The sequence below is a fragment of the Sinohyriopsis cumingii genome, chromosome 4, assembly GCF_028554795.1.
Source record: "Sinohyriopsis cumingii isolate HCF-2022 chromosome 4, ASM2855479v2, whole genome shotgun sequence".
Lineage (NCBI taxonomy): Eukaryota > Metazoa > Mollusca > Bivalvia > Unionida > Unionidae > Sinohyriopsis > Sinohyriopsis cumingii.
The window spans coordinates 65,453,149-65,473,497 of record NC_142964.1 but is presented as its reverse complement, the minus strand read 5'-3'; the positions used below and the strand labels follow the sequence as shown (position 1 = coordinate 65,473,497).

The 20,349-nt window shown below is 33.9% G+C and overlaps 1 protein-coding gene across 4 annotated transcripts in view; it reads left to right on the top strand.

Annotated features, from left to right (window-relative positions):
• Positions 1-20,349, top strand: part of LOC149801354 (leucine-rich repeat-containing protein 49-like) — a 170,828-nt gene that overhangs the window by 114,485 nt on the left and 35,994 nt on the right. For all 4 annotated transcript variants that reach the window (XM_089955411.1, XM_089955409.1, XM_089955408.1 and 1 more), the window contains 3 exons: positions 12,912-13,105; positions 18,976-19,119; positions 19,551-19,764. In XM_089955411.1, coding sequence (XP_089811537.1) covers positions 12,912-13,105; positions 18,976-19,119; positions 19,551-19,764 — 552 coding nt within the window. The remainder of the gene's footprint in view (positions 1-12,911; positions 13,106-18,975; positions 19,120-19,550; positions 19,765-20,349) is intronic.

Sequence of the window (20,349 nt, the reverse complement as noted above, 5' to 3'; positions counted from 1 at the left end):
GCTGGTCCCCAATGAATTAGTGCCAATCAAACATCCAATACAGTCCCACTGCAGCCATCTTCAAAATCTTTTTATTAATACTCCTTTTGCATGGAAATTCATATTGACTTGAAGTTATCACTTCAATGACTTCTTATGAAGTTTAATTGATCTTAAATGAAAATGTTGCAGATCTGACGTACAATATGACCACAATGGCAATTACCTTGAAAAGCTTGTTATTGCTAATTCTTGTGAAGAGATAGTCTTTTGATATGGAATTTTCTGATGAACAGAAAGTCATATCAGTATTGGGTTTTCACCAGAAAACGTTTTATGATGTCTTATTGGTCCTAAGTAAAAATGGTTCTTCTCATATAGCCAGTATTGCCATCAAATCAGCCATCTTGAAAATCTTGTGATTGCTATTCCTCCTGCGTGGACGGTCATTATCATCAACGGGTTTTCACTAAAAGACTTCCTTTGCTGCCTAATCGATCCTAAATATAAATGTTGCTGATCTGTAGTTAGATGTGGTTGCCATCTTGAAAATATTGTTAGTGTTACTTATAAGGTTTATTATAATGACTAGTTGATTCTAAATGAAAATTGTGCTGATCAACATGGGATATCTACCAGAACTAATGCATTATATCTAGTTGTTTGGAATTAACACGGTGCTGATTAGACCTCAAATTCACCACCATGGTGTCCATTTTGAACATCTTCTCTTCCTCTTAGATGGCTGGTCATATAGACATATATGTCATCACCAAAGGACTTCTTCTGATAGTTATTTTGACCTAAATGAAAATGGCACAGATCTGACATCAAATATGGCCACCATGGGAGCCATCTTGAAAATCTTGTTATCACTACTCCAGAATGAATGGCGATACTCACATGGGGTTTTAACCAAAAGACTTCTAAGAAAATGATGTTGATCTCACAACCAATATGGCTGCTAATGGTGGTTAATATGAATATCATGTTATTGCTAAAAAATATAAGACATGGTTTCAAAACTCAGCAATTAAAAAGAAAAAGGGTCTCATCTTTAATGCCAGGAAATTTGTTCAGCCAGTCGAGTATCAACCCCTCAAGGAACAGTTGTTTTTGTCCAGTCATAGTAAGACTGACGTAAGTAGGTAGATGGGTTGGTGGCTGGATTGGTAGTTAGGAAGGTTGATAGGTGTTTCACAGTTTGTCAGCACCAGATTGAAAAAAGAAATTAATTAGAATTATTTTTCTTCTGCATGATAATATTTACAATAGTCCATGGAGACCAGCAGTAGTGGAGGTGACCTATGTAATTGTTGATTACACTCTGGTTTTTAACTCTTCTGTTTATCATTCATTGTTCTAAATCATTTTTCATTTTCTATTTCCTTCAGATTGCCGTCATCATTTTATTTGAATTGATTCTGCATTTTGTTTGCATTCATTCAGCATTGTTTGCTTTCCATTTTACTTATAAAATTACCCATTGTGGGTGTTTACATAATTTGGAACAGTGATATTTGAAACTTGAAACAATGTGTTTGCCTTTTTTTAATTAAATATTCTTTCTTTACCAGTGAGTACATTCAGAAGATTTATTGTATCAGTAGTAGTTATTTTTTTTGTCATACAAACTTTGGCTGGTACTTTATTTTAGTATAAAAACCTTCATTACATCCCTGATGATATTGCGATAATCAGTCTGAAACTGGATTTAGCTTTTCTAAAAAGTAATTATATGTTTTACAGGTATGTACTATTTTGGTTTTCATAAGAGCCACAGGTTTAAATTTACTGTCTTTGTTATGTGTGGATTGTGTGGAGACCACTTTAGTTTGTTATCAAGAGAAGTAATTTTGTCATGTACTACCATCAGGAAGATACCATTATTATAATTGATATTGAGACTTTTGTTTGCCATCATTTTGCTTAGTTACTATGAGAAGCACATTAGTTATATTAGTATTTATTATCATCCCATTTTCCACACACCAAACATTAGCATTTTGAGAGTTGTCTAGTATTGATTCAAGCTCATGCTTTGAATTTTATTCATCTCACCATACAGTTTTATCTGCATACAAGTCTGTTGAGGATGTTGTACCACAATACAGTCTCATACATTGAGGATAATTTACGACAATACAGTCTCATCCATTGAGAATATTGTATGACAGTACAGTCTCATTCATTGAGGATGTTGTACGACAATACAGTCTCATCCATTGAGGATATTGTATGACAGTACAGTCTCATCCATTGAGGATGTTGTACGACAATACAGTCTCATCCACTGAGGATATTGTATGACAATACAGTCTCATCCATTGAGAATATTGTATGACAATACAGTCTCATCCATTGAGAATATTGTATGACAATACAGTCTCATCCATTGAGAATATTGTATGACAGTACAGTCTCATCCATTGAGAATATTGTATGACAATACAGTCTCATCCATTGAGAATATTGTATGACAATACAGTCTCATCCATTGAGGATATTGTATGACAATACAGTCTCATCCATTGAGAATATTGTATGACAATACAGTCTCATCCATTGAGAATATTGTATGACAATACAGTCTCATCCATTGAGAATATTGTATGACAGTACAGTCTCATCCATTGAGAATATTGTATGACAATACAGTCTCATCCATTGAGAATATTGTATGACAGGACAGTCTCATCCATTGAGGATATTGTACGACAATACAGTCTCATCCATTGAGAATATTGTATGACAGTACAGTCTCATCCATTGAGGATATTGTATGACAATACAGTCTCATCCATTGAGAATATTGTATGACAATACAGTCTCATCCATTGAGGATATTGTTTCACAATACAGCTTAATCTGTGTACAGGCTTGTTGAAGATATTGTATCAACTATTTACCTGTGGGTGGCAGGTCATTTAAAAATAGCTAAAATGATAGAGGCCCTCTAATTGATTTATGGATAACTCCATATTGCATAATTTTTTCTTCTGATATTACATAATTGCCCTAGAATCAACTCTTTGAAACCTGTTTGTTAAATATGACTCAAACCAACTCAAGATTAAGTTCCAGCTCTTAGATCTTAAGTTTGCTTTGGTTTTTGTTGGTTTTAATGGCAATTTCAATATATGCTGAAGGAATATGAACTAAGTGCCTCCCCAAGGACGTACCTAAGACAACTGGCCTGGGCAAGTATCAAACCAGCTATCCATTGATTAGTTGTCCAATACTCTACAAAATGAACCACAATGGCTCCTCTTAAGTGTTTGTAACAGTATATTGAATCATTAAGATCAAAAGCTTTTCTAAAATCAATTACTACTATCCCACTAACATAACTTTATCTAACCATTGATCAGCCATTGATCAACCATTGATCAGCCATTGAAGCAAGTCCTATTTCACATGACATGAATGACCCACCAGAATGATATTTTTGATTTGTTGGATAAGTCATAATACAGTCATGAATATATTTTTCAAGCAGTTTTGAAATCTTATATAGAATGAATATTGGACCTGTAATTGTTTATATCATCTTTCTCATGTGGCTAATAATGTACAAGTTTAATAGTTATCTCCTTCACACAATCAATAATATATATTTAATAACTAATGCACTTCCTGTTCATTTCTGTGAAAATATTTCTTGGTATGTAATTTATTTATTTTAGTTATTTGCTTTTAATTTGCTTGTATACCATACATACTGTTATTTGTAAGAAACTTACCACATAGATGCAGTTGTAGCATTTTTGTTCTACTTGTCATAGACTTGTTGAGCTGTTTGTCCATACTTTTGTTAGCAAAACGTTGTTATTGGTACTTCTTTGAAACTACTTGGAGAATTGCCATGAAACTTTGCACACACATTCCATATATGCCGACCATTACTCTTTTGGCATCAAATATGATCACCAGTGTGGTCATTTTAAATATCTTGTCACTACATCTTCTGAATATATGGTCTTATTGATATTTGGTTTTTAGAAAAAGAATTCTGATGGTATCTGCTTGAAAATGAAAATGGTGTGGATTTTACATCCAATATGGCCACCACTTTTACCATCTTGAAAATCTTGTTATCACTCATGAATATCAGAGGTGGTTTCAGCACTCTGTAGTTATACAGAAAACACAGACTTGGATTCCTGTAAGATCTTTTCAAACATTTGAGTGTCAGTCCAATTGATGGACTCACTTGTTAATGTTATAATTAAATACATTGTCTCTGCAATAGTATTCCCTTACCATCCTGTATATTTGTATACTCCCCCCCAATTATAAACAGGAAAAGCTTCGAGGATACAAAAAATGAAGAAAACTTAGACACTTCATTCAACAGTTTATAATTTTTAACATGATTGTTTCCAGGTGGTCTCTAGCGTTGACATCTTGATTGCTTTTCAAACCAAACAGAAGCTGTCATTGTAAACAACTAGACAGACTATTCACCATCCTATTCCAGTTTCTGCAACGAGTCCATTTTCAGACAAAAATGTCTGCATCAAATATTCACAATACCTTGTTTTAAAATTTCAAAAATAATTAAACAAAATTAAAAAAAGTGTAACTTTAAGGAAGCGTGTTCTTAGGGATGTGGCATATTGAAGATGATGAATTACACAGATATGGTACCATGTTAGTAAAGAAACTCCCATTTGGTTTGAATGAAGCAAAAGACAGTGTTAGGGACTGCCTGGTGAAATTTAGAAATTATAAAGTGATGAATGAAATGACAAAGTTTTGTGCATTTTTTATATCTTTGATGCTTTTCTTTTTTAAAATTTGTAAGAGGGTGCACACATACTTAACTGTGATATAACTCTGTAAATTGTACACACACACACATTATATTGTCTTGCATTTCTGGAGAAAAATATGAGAGATAGCAATGCAATGTCATCATTGTTATGGATGTATGGTTGATTGGCTGGTTTAACAGCATGTTTAACACATTTTTGGTCATATCTTGCCAGAGAAATCAGAGCTATGTGCCATTCCAAGGACAGACAAAGGCAGTCAAGCCAGACTGGCCTGGGTTTGTGCCTAACCCACAACCCATGGAATATGTGTATGACACTTTACCATCTTGGCTACCTTAGCCCCCACATTGGTGTCAACTCAGTTATAAAGTTATAAAGTTATAGCACCAGATTGTTACTGTTTAAAAGGCAAAGAATGAAGCCTTGTAAAGTTTTGGCAATATTGATATAATTTTAACAGATTAGTTGCCAATAGTTTGTCAGTCAGATATTGCTGCATTTGCAGACATTGTATGCCTGTGAGAATTTTGTGACAAGTACATTATATAATTCAGCCATATAAACCAAGATATAGTACAATTTTGATTATTCACACTCATCAATATACAGTCATGCGAATAGATGAGTTCTGTATTTACTGTCAGAATCAGAAATATACATGCAGGATTAATTTTGTTTTTCTCGGATACTAATATCCACCAAATTAAAGCCACTACTGAAGATATTATTATTTTTGCTGGGTGTTAAGATAAACAATGTGATGCCATAAAATTTTATCTGTACAAATTTATCTGTTTGCTCTGAAACCACAAACTTTTATCCCCATGAACAGTTTTGATTTTACAATATTTGAAATGTTTGAAGTCTCTAGTTGACCTGCATTGATTTCATTCTTATATGTACATGTATGGTATAGAAGGCATAGACTGTGGGTGAATGTTGTTTGAAGGGAGACCAAAAATGTGGTCATACAACATGTTAAGAGATGTGGTATCCAGTCTTTGTCAAAGTTCCAAGCAAATGTTTCATTTTGTGGTCTAATTATTCATTATGTTGTAGGATGTTTTTGATCCATTCTTGGCTGGATGCAGTGGTTGTAAAGACATTTTTTGGAAGAATTCATCGACAATAAAAACTTCTGAAACTTATGTAGAGATATAATTTTTAATGAATTAGCTGTGTTATATGTACATGAAGAAAGAAGCAGAGAGATTTTGATGATGTCCAGGTCCACATTTGTTTTATTTATTGTGTACATAAAACCTTTCATATGTGGTAGGTGTATTTTACATTTTTTACTATGAGTTGCATATAAAATTTATTAATAGGAGTGTTTAATCATATTCATTGACCTTCTTAATAGGAGTGTCAATCAAATTCACTGACCTTTTTAATAGGAGTGTCATCATATTCTATGACCTTCTTGGAGTGTCAGTCATATTCATTGATCTTAGTAGGAGTGTCATATTCATTGACCTTAATAGGAGTGTCAATCATAATCATTGACCTTGTTACTTATATTATCAATCATATTCATTGACCTTTTGCATTTCCCTTCTTGCTTTCATATTTTTATTTATTTTTTTAACCTTCTTAGAGAATTTAAATTTCAGTCAATTTATATGTTACTTTTTGTTTGTAAAGATCAATTTATTATGATTTCTAAAAGTCAGTAAAACAAAATATTACTAATCAACATTTATACACATTCATATATTATCTTGATTTCTGTAAAATTTCCTTGGTGTAAAATATATAGGCTATGTACTGCAGCTGCAACCACTTTTGCACTTTGTAACTTTTTTCTCTGTGAGGTATGTCAGTTACTTAGCTGAGATTGTTAGGTGGGTGCATTAAAAGGAATATTTCTGAGTCTGGCGGTTGTGGATTTGAGATTATGATTGTCTTGAAAGGGTTATTTTGGAGTGTGGTGGTTGTAGATTCAAAATTAAAATTGGTTTGCAAGGAATATCTCAGTGTGTGGTGGTTGTAGATTAAAAATTAAAATTGGTTTGCAAGGAATATCTCAGTGTGTGGTGGTTGTTGATTCAAGATTATGATTGGTTCAGGTGGTTGTGTATTCAAAATTATAATTGGTTTGGAAGAAATATCTTGGAAGGAGTCTGGGGGTTGTGGATTTGAGATTATGATTGGCTTGAAAGGAATATCTTGGAGTGTGGTGGTTGTGGATTCAAGAGTATGATTTGTTTGAAAGGAATATTTCAGAGCGTGGTGGTTGTGGATTCAAGATTATGATTGGTTTAAAAGGAAGATCTCAGTGTGGTGTATGTGGATTCAAGAGTATGATTGGTTTGAAAGGAATATTTCAGAGTGTGGTGGTTGTGGATTTAAGGTTATGGTTGGTTTAGAAGGAAGATCTCAGTGTGGTGTATGTGGATTCAAGAGTATGATTGGTTTGAAAGGAATATTTCAGAGTGTGGTGGTTGTGGATTCAAGGTTATGGTTGGTTTAGAAGGAAGATCTCTGAGTGTGGTGGTTGTGGATTTAAGATTATGATTGAATTAGAAGGAAGATCTCTGAGTGTGGTGGTTGTGAATTCAAGACCATATACCAGACCAGTGATTTTTTGTCATCTCTTGTTGAAAGATGGTATGTATTGGTGTTTTATGGCACAGCAATACAAGTAGGTTACTTGAATCCAGAGTAAATGACTTGGCCACATTATCAGACTCAGTATGATCCAATGGTAAGATTCAAACCTACACCCTTTTCAGTCACATGTCTGGCATGCTGACCACTGAGCTACATCATAGCTTCATGGAATTCCAGGATCCACACTTATAACAACAAATATAGATTTTCATAGACCTTTGTGGATGCAGTTAGAAACCTGTATGACAAAGTATATCATGCATTTTGTGGGTGTATTTTTTTTAATACATAAATTAAAGTGGCTATTTTTGTATTTTTTCATTCATTCATTCATTCATTCATTCATTCATTCATTCATTCATCATACTGCAATGAAACACATTGATTCATTTTTCAGTAATTTTTTAAATGTATTCATTGAATCTTATATTTATTTAACTATTTGTTCCTTGAATTCCATTTTTCATGTTGATTCCATATCCACACAACATAGACCCTCTTCTGCCATATCATAATGTCAGCAAATCAGGGTCTATATTGTTTGTTCTACTGATTATCCCTAACAAACTGCATCGACACAGATCTGCTGGCACATAATATTATGGCAGATTTGGATCTCAGCAGTTTGCCATTGGATTTCAGTTTTACCTGTATCATAATGAAGACCGCCTTTTACTGGTTCCCTGAGTAGTTGTTATACTTTGGTTTCACTTGATATTCATTTATTTTCGTTTCGTCATCCATTGAGCCATCCAGTCTTTATTCATTCATTGATTTGTTTGTTCATTTGTTCATTAAATTTCATCAATTCACTCATTTTTCATACATTCAATCGTCTGTTGACAAATTTGTATCAGCTGTTGTTGATGTGAATAAGCTATTTCTGGTCTGATAATTGCAGTAATTGATCATAGTTTGTCGGGGTAAATTTCATTAGACTACATTCATTTGAATCCAGCTGTCAATATTTTACTATTGTTAGAGCAGCTAGCAATTTAAAAATCATTAAATATTGACTGTTAAGTATTTATATACAAACCTGAATTGTGCATTATATCAACATTATATGGGGCATGGCATTATAGCTTGTTTCAGTCAAAACATTATTATAGGTTCCTTTTGAGTTGTATATTCTTTCTTTTGGAGTAAACTTTTGAAGCTAGTTTTTCTTTGGAATCGGTCATTTTTTTATCTACAATATTTATCAAGAAAACCCAAGCAGTCAATCAATGTCAATACAGGAGCCCAAAGTGTATCAACAGTGACTGTTGGAAAATGTTCCTGTTATGTTTGCATTTAATGCAAAAGCTATATGTTGGGCATCCAAGAAAGTTCTGGGAGTATCTTAAATGATTTTATAAATCTTCAGGGTGAGGAAGAGTTTAGTGACATAAAATGCTTATCTCAGCAATGATTCTTGTAAGTATTTGTTTTACTGTTTGTTTATGATTCACTTTCTCAAATATTCTGTTGGCATCATGACATTTAGTGTTTGAGTTAATTGATTTATTTATAAGCTCTCTATCCTATTTGTTAAGTATTGGTATGCATTACTGTGGAAAGTGAATTTTCTGTTAATTGAATGTAATTAACATGTAATGTATACTCATTTGATACCATACAATGGATGGCCATTCTCCATACCTCCTTTTGATTGAAATTTATCATTTCAGATTTGTTTCATATTCTTCTGTAGAACCCCCCCCCTTTTTTTTTCTTTCTTCTTTTCTTCAGGCTTGTCAATGTAGAATAGACAGATGTGTCTTCTGCACATTATTAGAGGTAGAAAATGGAAATAACATTTTCCCATTTTCAGCTAAGGTCATAGAAATATTAAATGAAAAACAGTTTATATAAAATATCTCACTTATTGTTTTTTTTAGGATTTTACTCTTTTTGCTTTTTCATTGTTTTGTATGCCTTTTTTGGATGCCTGAACTTACTAGGCACTATATAGCTGGGATTGTGCTGATGTGTTGTTAAGCCCTATTCATGCTTACATATACAATAGGATTTGAATGGGATATACCACATGTAGTACATAATGTGTAGAGAATAAAAACTGTTTGTATTATTGCTGGTTTACTCGGTGGCCCTGAGAGAATTTTAGAGTTGTTACCCATTTCAGGGGTGGGTTAAAACAATCCTTCATTTCTCTTTAGCAGATGAAAGAAAATCTAATTGTGCTTGGTTGTTTTATTGATAGTCGATTGCATGTCTTCAGAAAGTTGCTTGAGAATGGTTTTGTCCAAGATTCCAGTCCTCTAGCTATACTCTTGGACAAATATCAGATGTATCCTGATTTTTGCAAAGGTTATACCAACTGTGCTACTTTGACCAAACTGATTTTTTGATCCAACAAAAGGAAGACTAAAATCCATATCTAAATCTAGTACTGGCATTGTCATTTACTCTGAAAAATTGGGTCTCAGAATTTCTGCTTTTTCAGATGGATCTTTGTAATGAACAAAGAAAATTTATATTACTCAACATTATTTAGAAAAAGATTAGGCTTTGCTCTGTTTGATAATACCTTGCATTTTTGTCTACAGTTAAGTATGTCGTCATCACATCCCGTAGAAGAGGAGTACTAACTCATGCTGTGTGAAGTTGTCATGCAGGTTTAATGCATTATAAACTATCTACATGTATTTCAGTAATTCATTAATGTTAATCAAAATCTTTCAGCATTATAAAATTATAGTATATTTTTTTAAAGCATATTAGTGAAAAAATGTTGCAGCAAATCACCAGTGGACAAAGAATAAATTATGATTGGTGGTAGTTTTTACCTGCGAAATGAAGACTGATGTGGACTTGTGATCTGTGCTATGTCAATGATATATTAAATACAGTACATTAATTTTATTCCAGTACATGATCAAACTATGTATAATATGACTCTGTTCCAACACTGAGGGATATTAAAAAAAATAGCAAATTATGAATTATCAATCAGAACATTATCTTGAGGTCACTTCCACAAGTTCATCTGTTCACTCATTGATTTTACATCCATAGTACAATGGGCTAATAATGTCATGCATGAGTAGGTGTCCATTCTGTTGAGGTTTGCACTAAGGTTGACTTTGCTATAATGTACTCAGATATTGCATTTGAAAGTATTGTTGAAGTCAGAATAGAGAAAATTACTTATTGAACAATCAAGCTGGTTTAGAACTGTTAGTGTAGCCAATCAAGCTGGTCCAAATCTATTAGCATAACCAATCAGGCTGGTCTAGACCTGTTGGTGTAGCCAGTCAAGGTGGTCCAAATCTATTAGCATAGCCAATCAGGCTGGTTTAGACCTGTTGGTGTAGCCAATTAAGGTGGTCCAAATCTATTACCATTGCCAATCAGGCTGGTCTAGACCTGTTGGTGTAGCCAGTCAAGGTGGTCCAAATCTATTGGCATTGCCAGTCAGGCTGGTCTAGACCTGTTGGTGTAGCCAATCAAGGTGGTCCAAATCTATTAGCAAAGCCAACCAAGCTGGTCTGGATCTGTTAGTGTAGCTAGTCAAGGTGGTCCAAATCTGTTAGGGTAGCCAAACTTTCCTTTTTATGATAAAACCAGTCTTGAAAGACCACTGCTATGAGACCAGTTATGAGACCAGTACTGAATGGCAGAAGTTTTTTTTTAAAGACAAGTTCTTTTGTTTGTATATATGGTTACATATGGTAGTCATATTGAAAATGTTATAATAGCTACTTTTCCTGAACAGATGGCTGATGGCCCAATAGTCACGGTTTTTAGTGAAAACTTCTTCTGGTTGATTTCAAAATGAAAATGGTGCAGATCGATAGTGGCTGTATTGAAAATCTTGTTATCTCTTCTCCTTCTGAAAGGATGGTCATATTGACTTGGAGTTTTTAATACAGCATCTCTCACTATATTCAGTGTGTTCTAAATGAAAATATGCAAAAAGTGACCTCCCAAAATTTGAAAAATCTTGTAATGGCTGCAAAATGTAGGTATTGATGACCATCCCAGCATTTAGAAATAAGACATGATTTATCTTGCAATAAAATGAAGTTGATCTAACTTCCAAAATGGCTGCTTTTATAGCCATTCAACTGAATTTTATGAGTACATGTACTTCTCCTGAACAGATGGTCTTATCAACATGGGTTTTTCTCTGAAACTCTGTTATATAAATATGTAGCTGGTTCTGAATGAAAATGGTACTCATCTGTCCCTCAACATGGCACCATAGTGTCCATCTTAAAAATTGTGTTACCACTGCTTTTAATTGTCTCTACAGGGAGTTTCCACTAGTACACTTCTTGCAATATTTAATTGGTTGTGAATGAAAGTGGAGCAGATATGTCCACCAACACATCTTCATATTTGAGAATGAGGTTTGTTAAGCAGGCCTAATTGACCTTGGGGTCAATCACACGTCATTGCTTGCATTGATTCAGTGCCACTGTTATTACTTCATTGATTTTATCAACTCAAATGGCATGCACATGTACAGATGAATTCATAGAAGACTTTTTATTTAGCTTCTTTGAATAAAAAAAATTGTGAATGATTTTAAAGACAAAAGTCTTGTTGTTTTTTTAACAGGATTGTGCTAAGTGGTATGCATGACAGCACAAACAAGTATGAATATTTTTTTTATCAAACCCATCATATGGATATATCTGATGAACACATTGAATGATGACACTTTAATAAGTTTCGATATTCAGGGTCAAAAGGCCAAGATAAAGAATTTGGTTTTGAATCTGTTTTGTAAATCTGTTAACATCCAAGAAAATACTTTTGTTACAGATTTTGTATGTTGGAGACTCTAAGGAATAGCACATGTAGTTTCAATACCCAGCAATTGAAAAGAAGAAAGGAAAGAAAAATTAGTTTTATCTCAGATTCTTGAAAATTCTTTTAACCCAGTTGAGTATGAGCAAGGATATAATACAACCCACCATATATACTTGCTTATAAGATGATTCCAACTGCAAATTGCACAGACCCAGATCTGCCATCACATAATGTGCCGGCAGATATGGGTCCATGCAGTTTGTTATGAGTTATCAGTAGAATATCCAGCATAGACTCTGATCTGCTGGTGTGTTATGCTATGGCAGATCAGGATCTTTGTTTGCAGTTTGACTTGACTTATAAGCAAGTGCCTACGGTAATTAACCTAGCCCACTTCCAGCCAGCATTAAACATGCTGGGCACATTTCTACCACCATTAAACATGCTGGGCACATTCCCACCGCCATTAAACATGCTGGGCACATTCCAACCACCATTAAACATGCTGGGTACATTCCAACCACCATTAAACATGCTGGGCATATTCCAGCCACCATTAAACATGCTGGGCACATTCCAACTACAATTAAACATGCTGGGCACATTCCAACAAGCATTCATCATGCAGGGCGCATCAGTACGCAATAGAAATATAAATGTTCTGTGTATGATTTTCACAGGGAATAATAATTTACTTTTGCACACAAATGATGCTAACAATGCTAGAAATAATTATATTTGTTTGTGCATGTTACATCATTCCTTGAATTATTTCAGGAGAAAAAGAGACTGGCCATCAACAATGCCAAGAGGCAATGGGAGGTCATGCAAGGGTCCTTGATGAGCAAGACAAGCAAGCTCGTGAAAACTCCAGAATTGTATGCCAATCTTGTTGGATCTGTGCCAAACTCGGAACTCATGTTGACACCGAGTCTGGATGGAGAGGATAATGATCTGGATTCTCTGGAAAGGTGAGTTACATCCATGGCTTATATTTTTCACATCATCTTGATTGACATTGTGAAAAAACTTATTTTGGGGTGAATTTCGAGTTTGCTGGATTAAATATACTAAAAGATTTTCCATTCCCATATTCGGAATGCGAACCCAGAAAGAGATTGATTCTAATTAAATTGACTGGTTCCCATATGTATTCTCCATGTTGATTGTGAAATTATTTAGAATAAATTTATAGTATTTTATGTTAAAAGAGGGACAGTATCAAAAGATTTCTGTAGGAGCTAATTTGTTCTAATTACTTGTTGAAAAATCCATATGTAAATGCATCCACATTTTACTACAAACAACTGACATGTCTGTTTTTTTTTCTTCAAAAGACAATTTCCTTTAAAATGGACAAAGTGTTTCAATTTGGATCTGCAAAGCCATTTGTAGCTAACAACAATTTTAGTACCCTCCCATCCCCAATTGCTTCAGAGGAAGCAACTAATGTTATGTTTGAGGAAAAAATTGCTCCAATAGAGTTAAAAATCTATCAAATGAACAATGGCAGAATCATCAGACACTTATTCAGTGAAATAATAGCATATGTCCTAATAAGCAACCCCCCCCCCTTTTGATCAAGCTATTAACCAATATCCAGTGCTAAGTGTATGTGACTAACTCCCAGCATACCTTGAAGATGGGAATGGGTGCTAATAACTAATGAGAATAACCAAATTTTCTGGGAACCTCTCACCATGCAAACCTATTTTCTCATTATTCTCACACTTCAGAAGGTAATAGTGTGTTACCGTCCATTCTCTCTGTACATCCATTTGTCCATCAGTCTCTTAAAACATCTCCTAAACTGCTGAGTTGAAATTCACAAAACTTTGCAGTTACATTGTTCTTGCAGTTAACACTTGTAAGAGAATTGTTATCCATGGTTCTCACCCCAGGAATCCATGAGTGTGGGGTGGGGTGTCAGATGTGAAATGTACAAAAACAATTATGACATTTCAGATATTTTTGACCAAAATGTACAATTGGAGTGATAGCAGAAAGAAGCATCACATGTGTGATGGATTTTAATTTTGATCCCAAGGCCATTGTCTGGGGATTGGGGGTTAGTTGGGGGTTGGGGGTTCGAATATGCTGTAAAGAACATTGAAGCCATTACCATTGCTGTAATTGTTGTGCTTCTTTGGTGCAGGGTAGATACATGGCCACGTAGTCTTAGAGAGCACACAAGATTTTTCTTTAACCCCATGCCCATCTCATATGCATCATCGTGTCTGATAAAAAGTTTCATTTAGCTGTGTCTGCAAGTTATTAAGTCTTGCAATTTCTGTTGGCTTTTTTTTGTCACTTCCAGGGTAAGAATACCCCCTGTGGGCTCAGGGATGTTGAATAGGCCTGATGTGTTGATGTGCCCTCAGGCTTGTTGTAAGATTCGGCTGATTGAGGCAGTAACAACGCTGGGTTATTGGTCAGTCAGCATGCTGGGCTCATAACCAAATGGATCAGAATCAAATCAGATCAGCCTGGGTTGGCTACCTTGATGTATTCATAAACAAGGCACTTTAGTCCAATTGCCACAGCACTAAATAACCTTGAATCACACCTGCCATAATGGTCACCAGGTCTAAATGGCCATTCCCCTTCTCCCTTTGGTATTTCCTCTGTGAAAGTCCAGCATTAAATGTTCACCTTCTGTTTGCAGTCAACAGCCAGGTGTTTTCTAACCAAATAGCAGTTTCTTACTACTATAAATGGTCACCTGCTGTAGGAATTCAGCTGCCAAGTGTTTTCTAACCAAACAGGGGTTTCCTGCTGCTTTAAATGGTTACTTGCTGTATGCAGTCAACAGCCAGGTGTTTTCTAACCAAACAGGGGTTTCTTGCTGCTTTATATGGTCACTTGAGCATATCAGCTATGCAGATAAAGCAGTTGTTTCCCAAGCAAGTAATCATTTAGGTAAAAACATGCCATGTGAATTGATGTGTAACCATGTCTTATCTTATAGTGTTCGTATGGTACCTTGAAAAGTATTTGAATTTTGATTCATCCTTGAAAAGTACTTGAAAATCATTTTTACGTTGAAAAGTACTTGAAGATTAGCCTCAGTCCTTGAAAAATATAAAATTAATTGACAAACGAGTGTTTGAAAGTTTCTTTTCATATCATTATGTCATGTAATCGAAATAAAACTGTTTGCTATTGGGTGGTTTACAACACATGACCAATCAGATAACGTATTTCATGTTATTTTTTGTACATGGAAAAATAATTTATAATTTCACTGTCTGAAAAATTATATTTAAAATAAATAATTATCAGTTGGTTTAACTGACCGTGTACAAAAAATAATGGGATTGTACCTGAACAAGTTCTGTGGAACACACGCTACTCGACAACCTAACGGTACAAATGTACAAAGTAAATGTATTTTTTCTGTCTCATTCTGCTCTCAACTCAAGAATCTAATTACAATAAAAATAAAAGTTGTTGTTATTAGTGAACAAGAGAAAGAGGATTATGTCTCAATGTGCAAGCTCGTCTGCATTTAGAACATATGTAGCTGTTGTGTAATGTTGGCGAAATGATTAACATGATTTGAACATGTATTAGTTACGGGTAATATTTATTGGTAAATTGTACGCAACAATATGAGACCACATTGTAAAAATTAAGTGCAGCTTGTAATTTTACAGCAACAGTAATCTCATTATCAAATTGCAATAAAAAATAAACTTGAAATCATGTTTTGGTTAATGTGTGCATGTGTGAGAGAGTGAGAGAGAGATGAAACAAAATTTTTTCAATGTACAACATCGTATTTATTCAGAGTGGTTTTTTGTAGCTTTTGCAAAGAGAAAAAAGACTGTTACCTGACGATTGTGATAATCCTCATGTATTATGACCCTGCTATATTCCATTATCAATAAACACTGCTAAATTAACAATTCATTCTTGTATTAATTATGATGTACATTGTCACAACAACCACATGGCTATGCAGTGTTATTTACATGGTAATTAAATATGCTTAGCGCTTTGGTTATTCCACTTGAAACCAGACTGAGTGCAAGAATCGACAGAAGATGTCAAATCAGTGAGGCTGCAAGTAGGGAAATGAAAATATGTCAATGTGCTATTGAAGCCATTGTCCATACAGGAGATGTTATAAGGACAAGCAATCATATGCATTACTTGTTATTCGAACTCGACAAAAAAGATTCTAGTGGGGTATATCGTAGAATAGATTTGTAATAAAATGTTAATCTTAGTAGAACTTTTATGTCTGATAATTTAATGGATTTTTGTTAAAAATACAAAGTGATATGTTTGAAAAATTATGATACATTTTAATAATTATTATTTTGATAACTGAATCGTGTATGAAAAATTAAAGGGTATGAAAAAATACATGAAGTATGGTATTTATAATTGTGCATGGACCTGATTATAGAGAGCATTAAAAAATGCGCAAATCCTTTTGAACGATCATTCTTATTCGTTGATTTATTTTCTGCGGCAGCTGTACATCTTTGTACTTTAAATCATGGTGAATCAGTTGTTCAAACTCGCAAAACAAAAGATAATGAAAGGTATACACAAAAATGGTCACAATTTATTCTTATTGTATGTCCAAGCTTCTGATTTTCAGTGTATGATCTAAAATTCAGAGGTCTGCTGGAAGTCCATTATTGACTTTTTCAGTGTTGCAACCAAACTTTGGGTGTAAATTACAGGTGTATGCCTGTTAACAGAAAGGCTGCTTTCTACACAATGTGCTTACATCTATGTGTAAATGTACCTGTAATATTTCAATGAGCGATCAAACAACAGCAAATATAAAAAGTTAGACACAGTGACAAGTGACAAGCGACAAGCGACATTCTTTCACAGCAGACAATTTTAAGTTGTTGTTATTCTCCTAAGATTTGTTTTTTTATATATTCTCTATTATAAAGTCTCAAGCCTATTCCACAAATATTTGGAAGCCCCTTGTCAGGAAATTACATCATTCTCACTAATTCATTAAGTGGCCATTGATAAATATACCTAAATTGCACTGGGTTTCGGGGTCCTTGAAAAAATTGGATAATGTTCTTCAAAAGTCGTTGAATTATGTCACGTCTAAGGTGGTTGAATCCTGTCTTAGTTATATTCACTATACTCAGTCTTTCAGTGGAAATTTTAAATTGGCCAAACTCAATAATTATTTTAAGAACTGAATAAAGCCACATTATTGCGTAGAAAAATATTGGTTGTGGTAAATACTCATGGTAAATTGTTCCCATTTTTAGAACAGAAGTGCATTGATACATTTCTTAATTATAAATTTACAATGAATTCTTTGACTTGGAAGTTATGCCAATTACAACTATTTTTAAAAAAAAATAAAAAAGTCTGAAATTTTGTAGGAATATAGATTGAAGATTTATGTTAAAATCAACTACAGTTGATTGCACAAATAGTAACAAGTACAAAAACAATAATGATAATAATAATAACAATAATAAACAATAAATACAAATAGTAGTGTTTGATGTATGATATTCGTTCAAGAACCAATTTTGTTATTTATACGTATATATTGAGCTTACATGTGTTAATTGACCAGTTTGGACTATTTCCATATGTGATTACTTAAGTTTGACTGCAATTGCTGCGCCATAAAAACACTTTACTAAAACATGGTAAGAATACAAATGCTTGTCACATAATATTAAAAGTGAAGGTGAAATTACATGATAATGATCATGGAACCACATTATCTCCTGACTTTGCTTTCTGCATCATTACATTCTCATTGATTGTTGAAATTCAACTAATTTGGCACTAATTGATGAGACTAGCCAGAGATGGATTTCCAGCACTTCACAAATTCATTTAGAGGAGTTACAGCCCCTTATTGCCTATTGTGTGACTTGAGTTTTCCAGCACAGGTTCCTCACATTAATACCCAGCTAGATAAAATGTACTGAGCAGGGATCTTGGCAATGCACTAGATGCTGTCAATTCAAGCTTTGGAAGAAATACTGTTGCTTTATTTGTTAATGAGTCTCACAAAACAGGACTCATGTGTACATGTGCTTTATTTGTTTAATGAGTCTCAAAAAAACAGGACTCTTGTGTACATGTGCTTCATTTGTTAATGAGTCTAAAAAAAACAGGACTCATGTGTACATGTGCTTTATTTGTTTAATGAGTCTAAAAAAAACAGGACTCCTATGTACATGTGCTTCATTTGGTAATGAGTCTTAAAAAAACAGGACTCGTGTGTACATGTGCTTTATTTGTTTAATGAGTCTCAAAAACAGGACTCATGTGTACATGTGCTTTATTTATTTAATGAGTGTCAAAAAAAAACAGGACTCACATGTACATGTGCTTTATTCAATCATGGTTATATTGGGTGGAAGAATAAATCTGTTCACTGGCAAAGCTCACAAAATACAAAAAGGGAATTAACTCTTCTAGTATGACCATACTCATGATGGGGACATTCTTTTGATTTCATTGTTGTCTGTTTATTACGAAGAAACTTAATCTCATTTGTTTTAAACAAAATAAAAAAAGTTTGTGTATTATGTCAAATATGTTATTAAATCACAGGTTTTTTTTCCTTAAAGATCAATAAAATTTCAAATTTGTTAAAGCTGTTGGAAACTATGACTTTAGTTGGGCTAACACATGTGATATCCCGAAAATCTCACTGTTATTAATTACAACACATGGACCTTCTTAGCTAGTATCTGTTGCCAGAGTTAGTCCCATTTTTTAACTTGTTACCTCATAAATGCCTTTCAGTTTATGTAATTACAGTGTTGAGCATCACTAATTGCATTCCAGAATGAAATTTAAAGATTACTAATTTATTAACTTTCAGTAATGAGAAGCCAGGCAGTCAGCCTGAGAGTCGCCCAGGAAGTGCCCACAGTGGCATTCAGGATGGAGAAAGACCAAGGACTGCTAACAAAGCTAATAAGCCTGAAAATAAACAGGGTTCTTACAAGGAAACAATGATATTTGGGTAAGTGAGCTCAGGGTTAATACAGGTATGTTATCAAAGAAAAGAATATATACCATATTTTAATATATAATTACATTATTCAAAGAAAGGAATATATATGATTATTCAGGAGAGAAAAAAAATTATTTTTAAGTTGGCATATATTGTTCTCCATCCCTCTCCTTTTGTATCTCTTTCCATAATGCAATCTTTTGAAATTGATGATGGTGCCATGAATGAATATGTACAAAAGCACAGTGTGAAAGAATTTTTGGAGGGTCATTTACAAGGAAATCTTATGACTCTACTTGTGTGTATGCTATACATACCCTGTGTAAAGTATGCATATTTTGACAGAAATTATACACTGATCATTGATGTTTACATAATTTATTTCTCTACAGACAAGGAAATTAAAACCAGTCTAAAAGTGCATCACATATATTTTTCAGTGGCCAGGATAATAGAAGTACAGACCTGAACAATCTTGCTGATTTGGATGGAGACACTTTGACGATGTATGGACATCAGTCCCTTGAGGCGCTTGATCGTAATTGGGGCATTCAGGCTGCTGGGGCAGTTACTAAAATTGTTTTCAAGTTCATGGATATGGATGAGATTACAAAACACTTGCACAAAATTAGAACACGATTCCCAGGTGTACAGGTAGACATGCTCAATTCATCACATTTTCATATAACTAACATTATTGTAATTAAAAAACGGACAAATTAGCACTTTGTCAAGCAGTCCACAGATGATTGACTATTTGATCTAAACCACACCTACACCCCTTTGCATAACACCTTTTTTAATTGAATACAAGTTGTACAATTTTCTATGCTTATTGCCTTAATTGAATGAAAGTTTGCATTCAAGTCTGAGCTAAAAATAAATATAAGTGGTAATATTTTATGGCCTTGCCGTGCTCTTCACCTCTTGTGTCCCATATTGTCATAGTCCTTATCCTACAGTGTAACACATCCACCCTGATATTGTGTTGTTTGGGCTGATGTCTTGCTTTCAAAATAAATGGTATTATGTAATATGTTCCCCAAATTTTCATGAATAACTCACACACTTGGCAACCCATCAGATTCTGACAAGTGGACATGTTTTCAAGTTCTGTTGATATATATATATATATATATATATATATATATATATATATGTATATGTATGTATGTATCAGTGTTTTGAAATGCGAAGGTAGCTGAGGAATGCTAAAGTCGGTTGCAGTTAGATTATGTT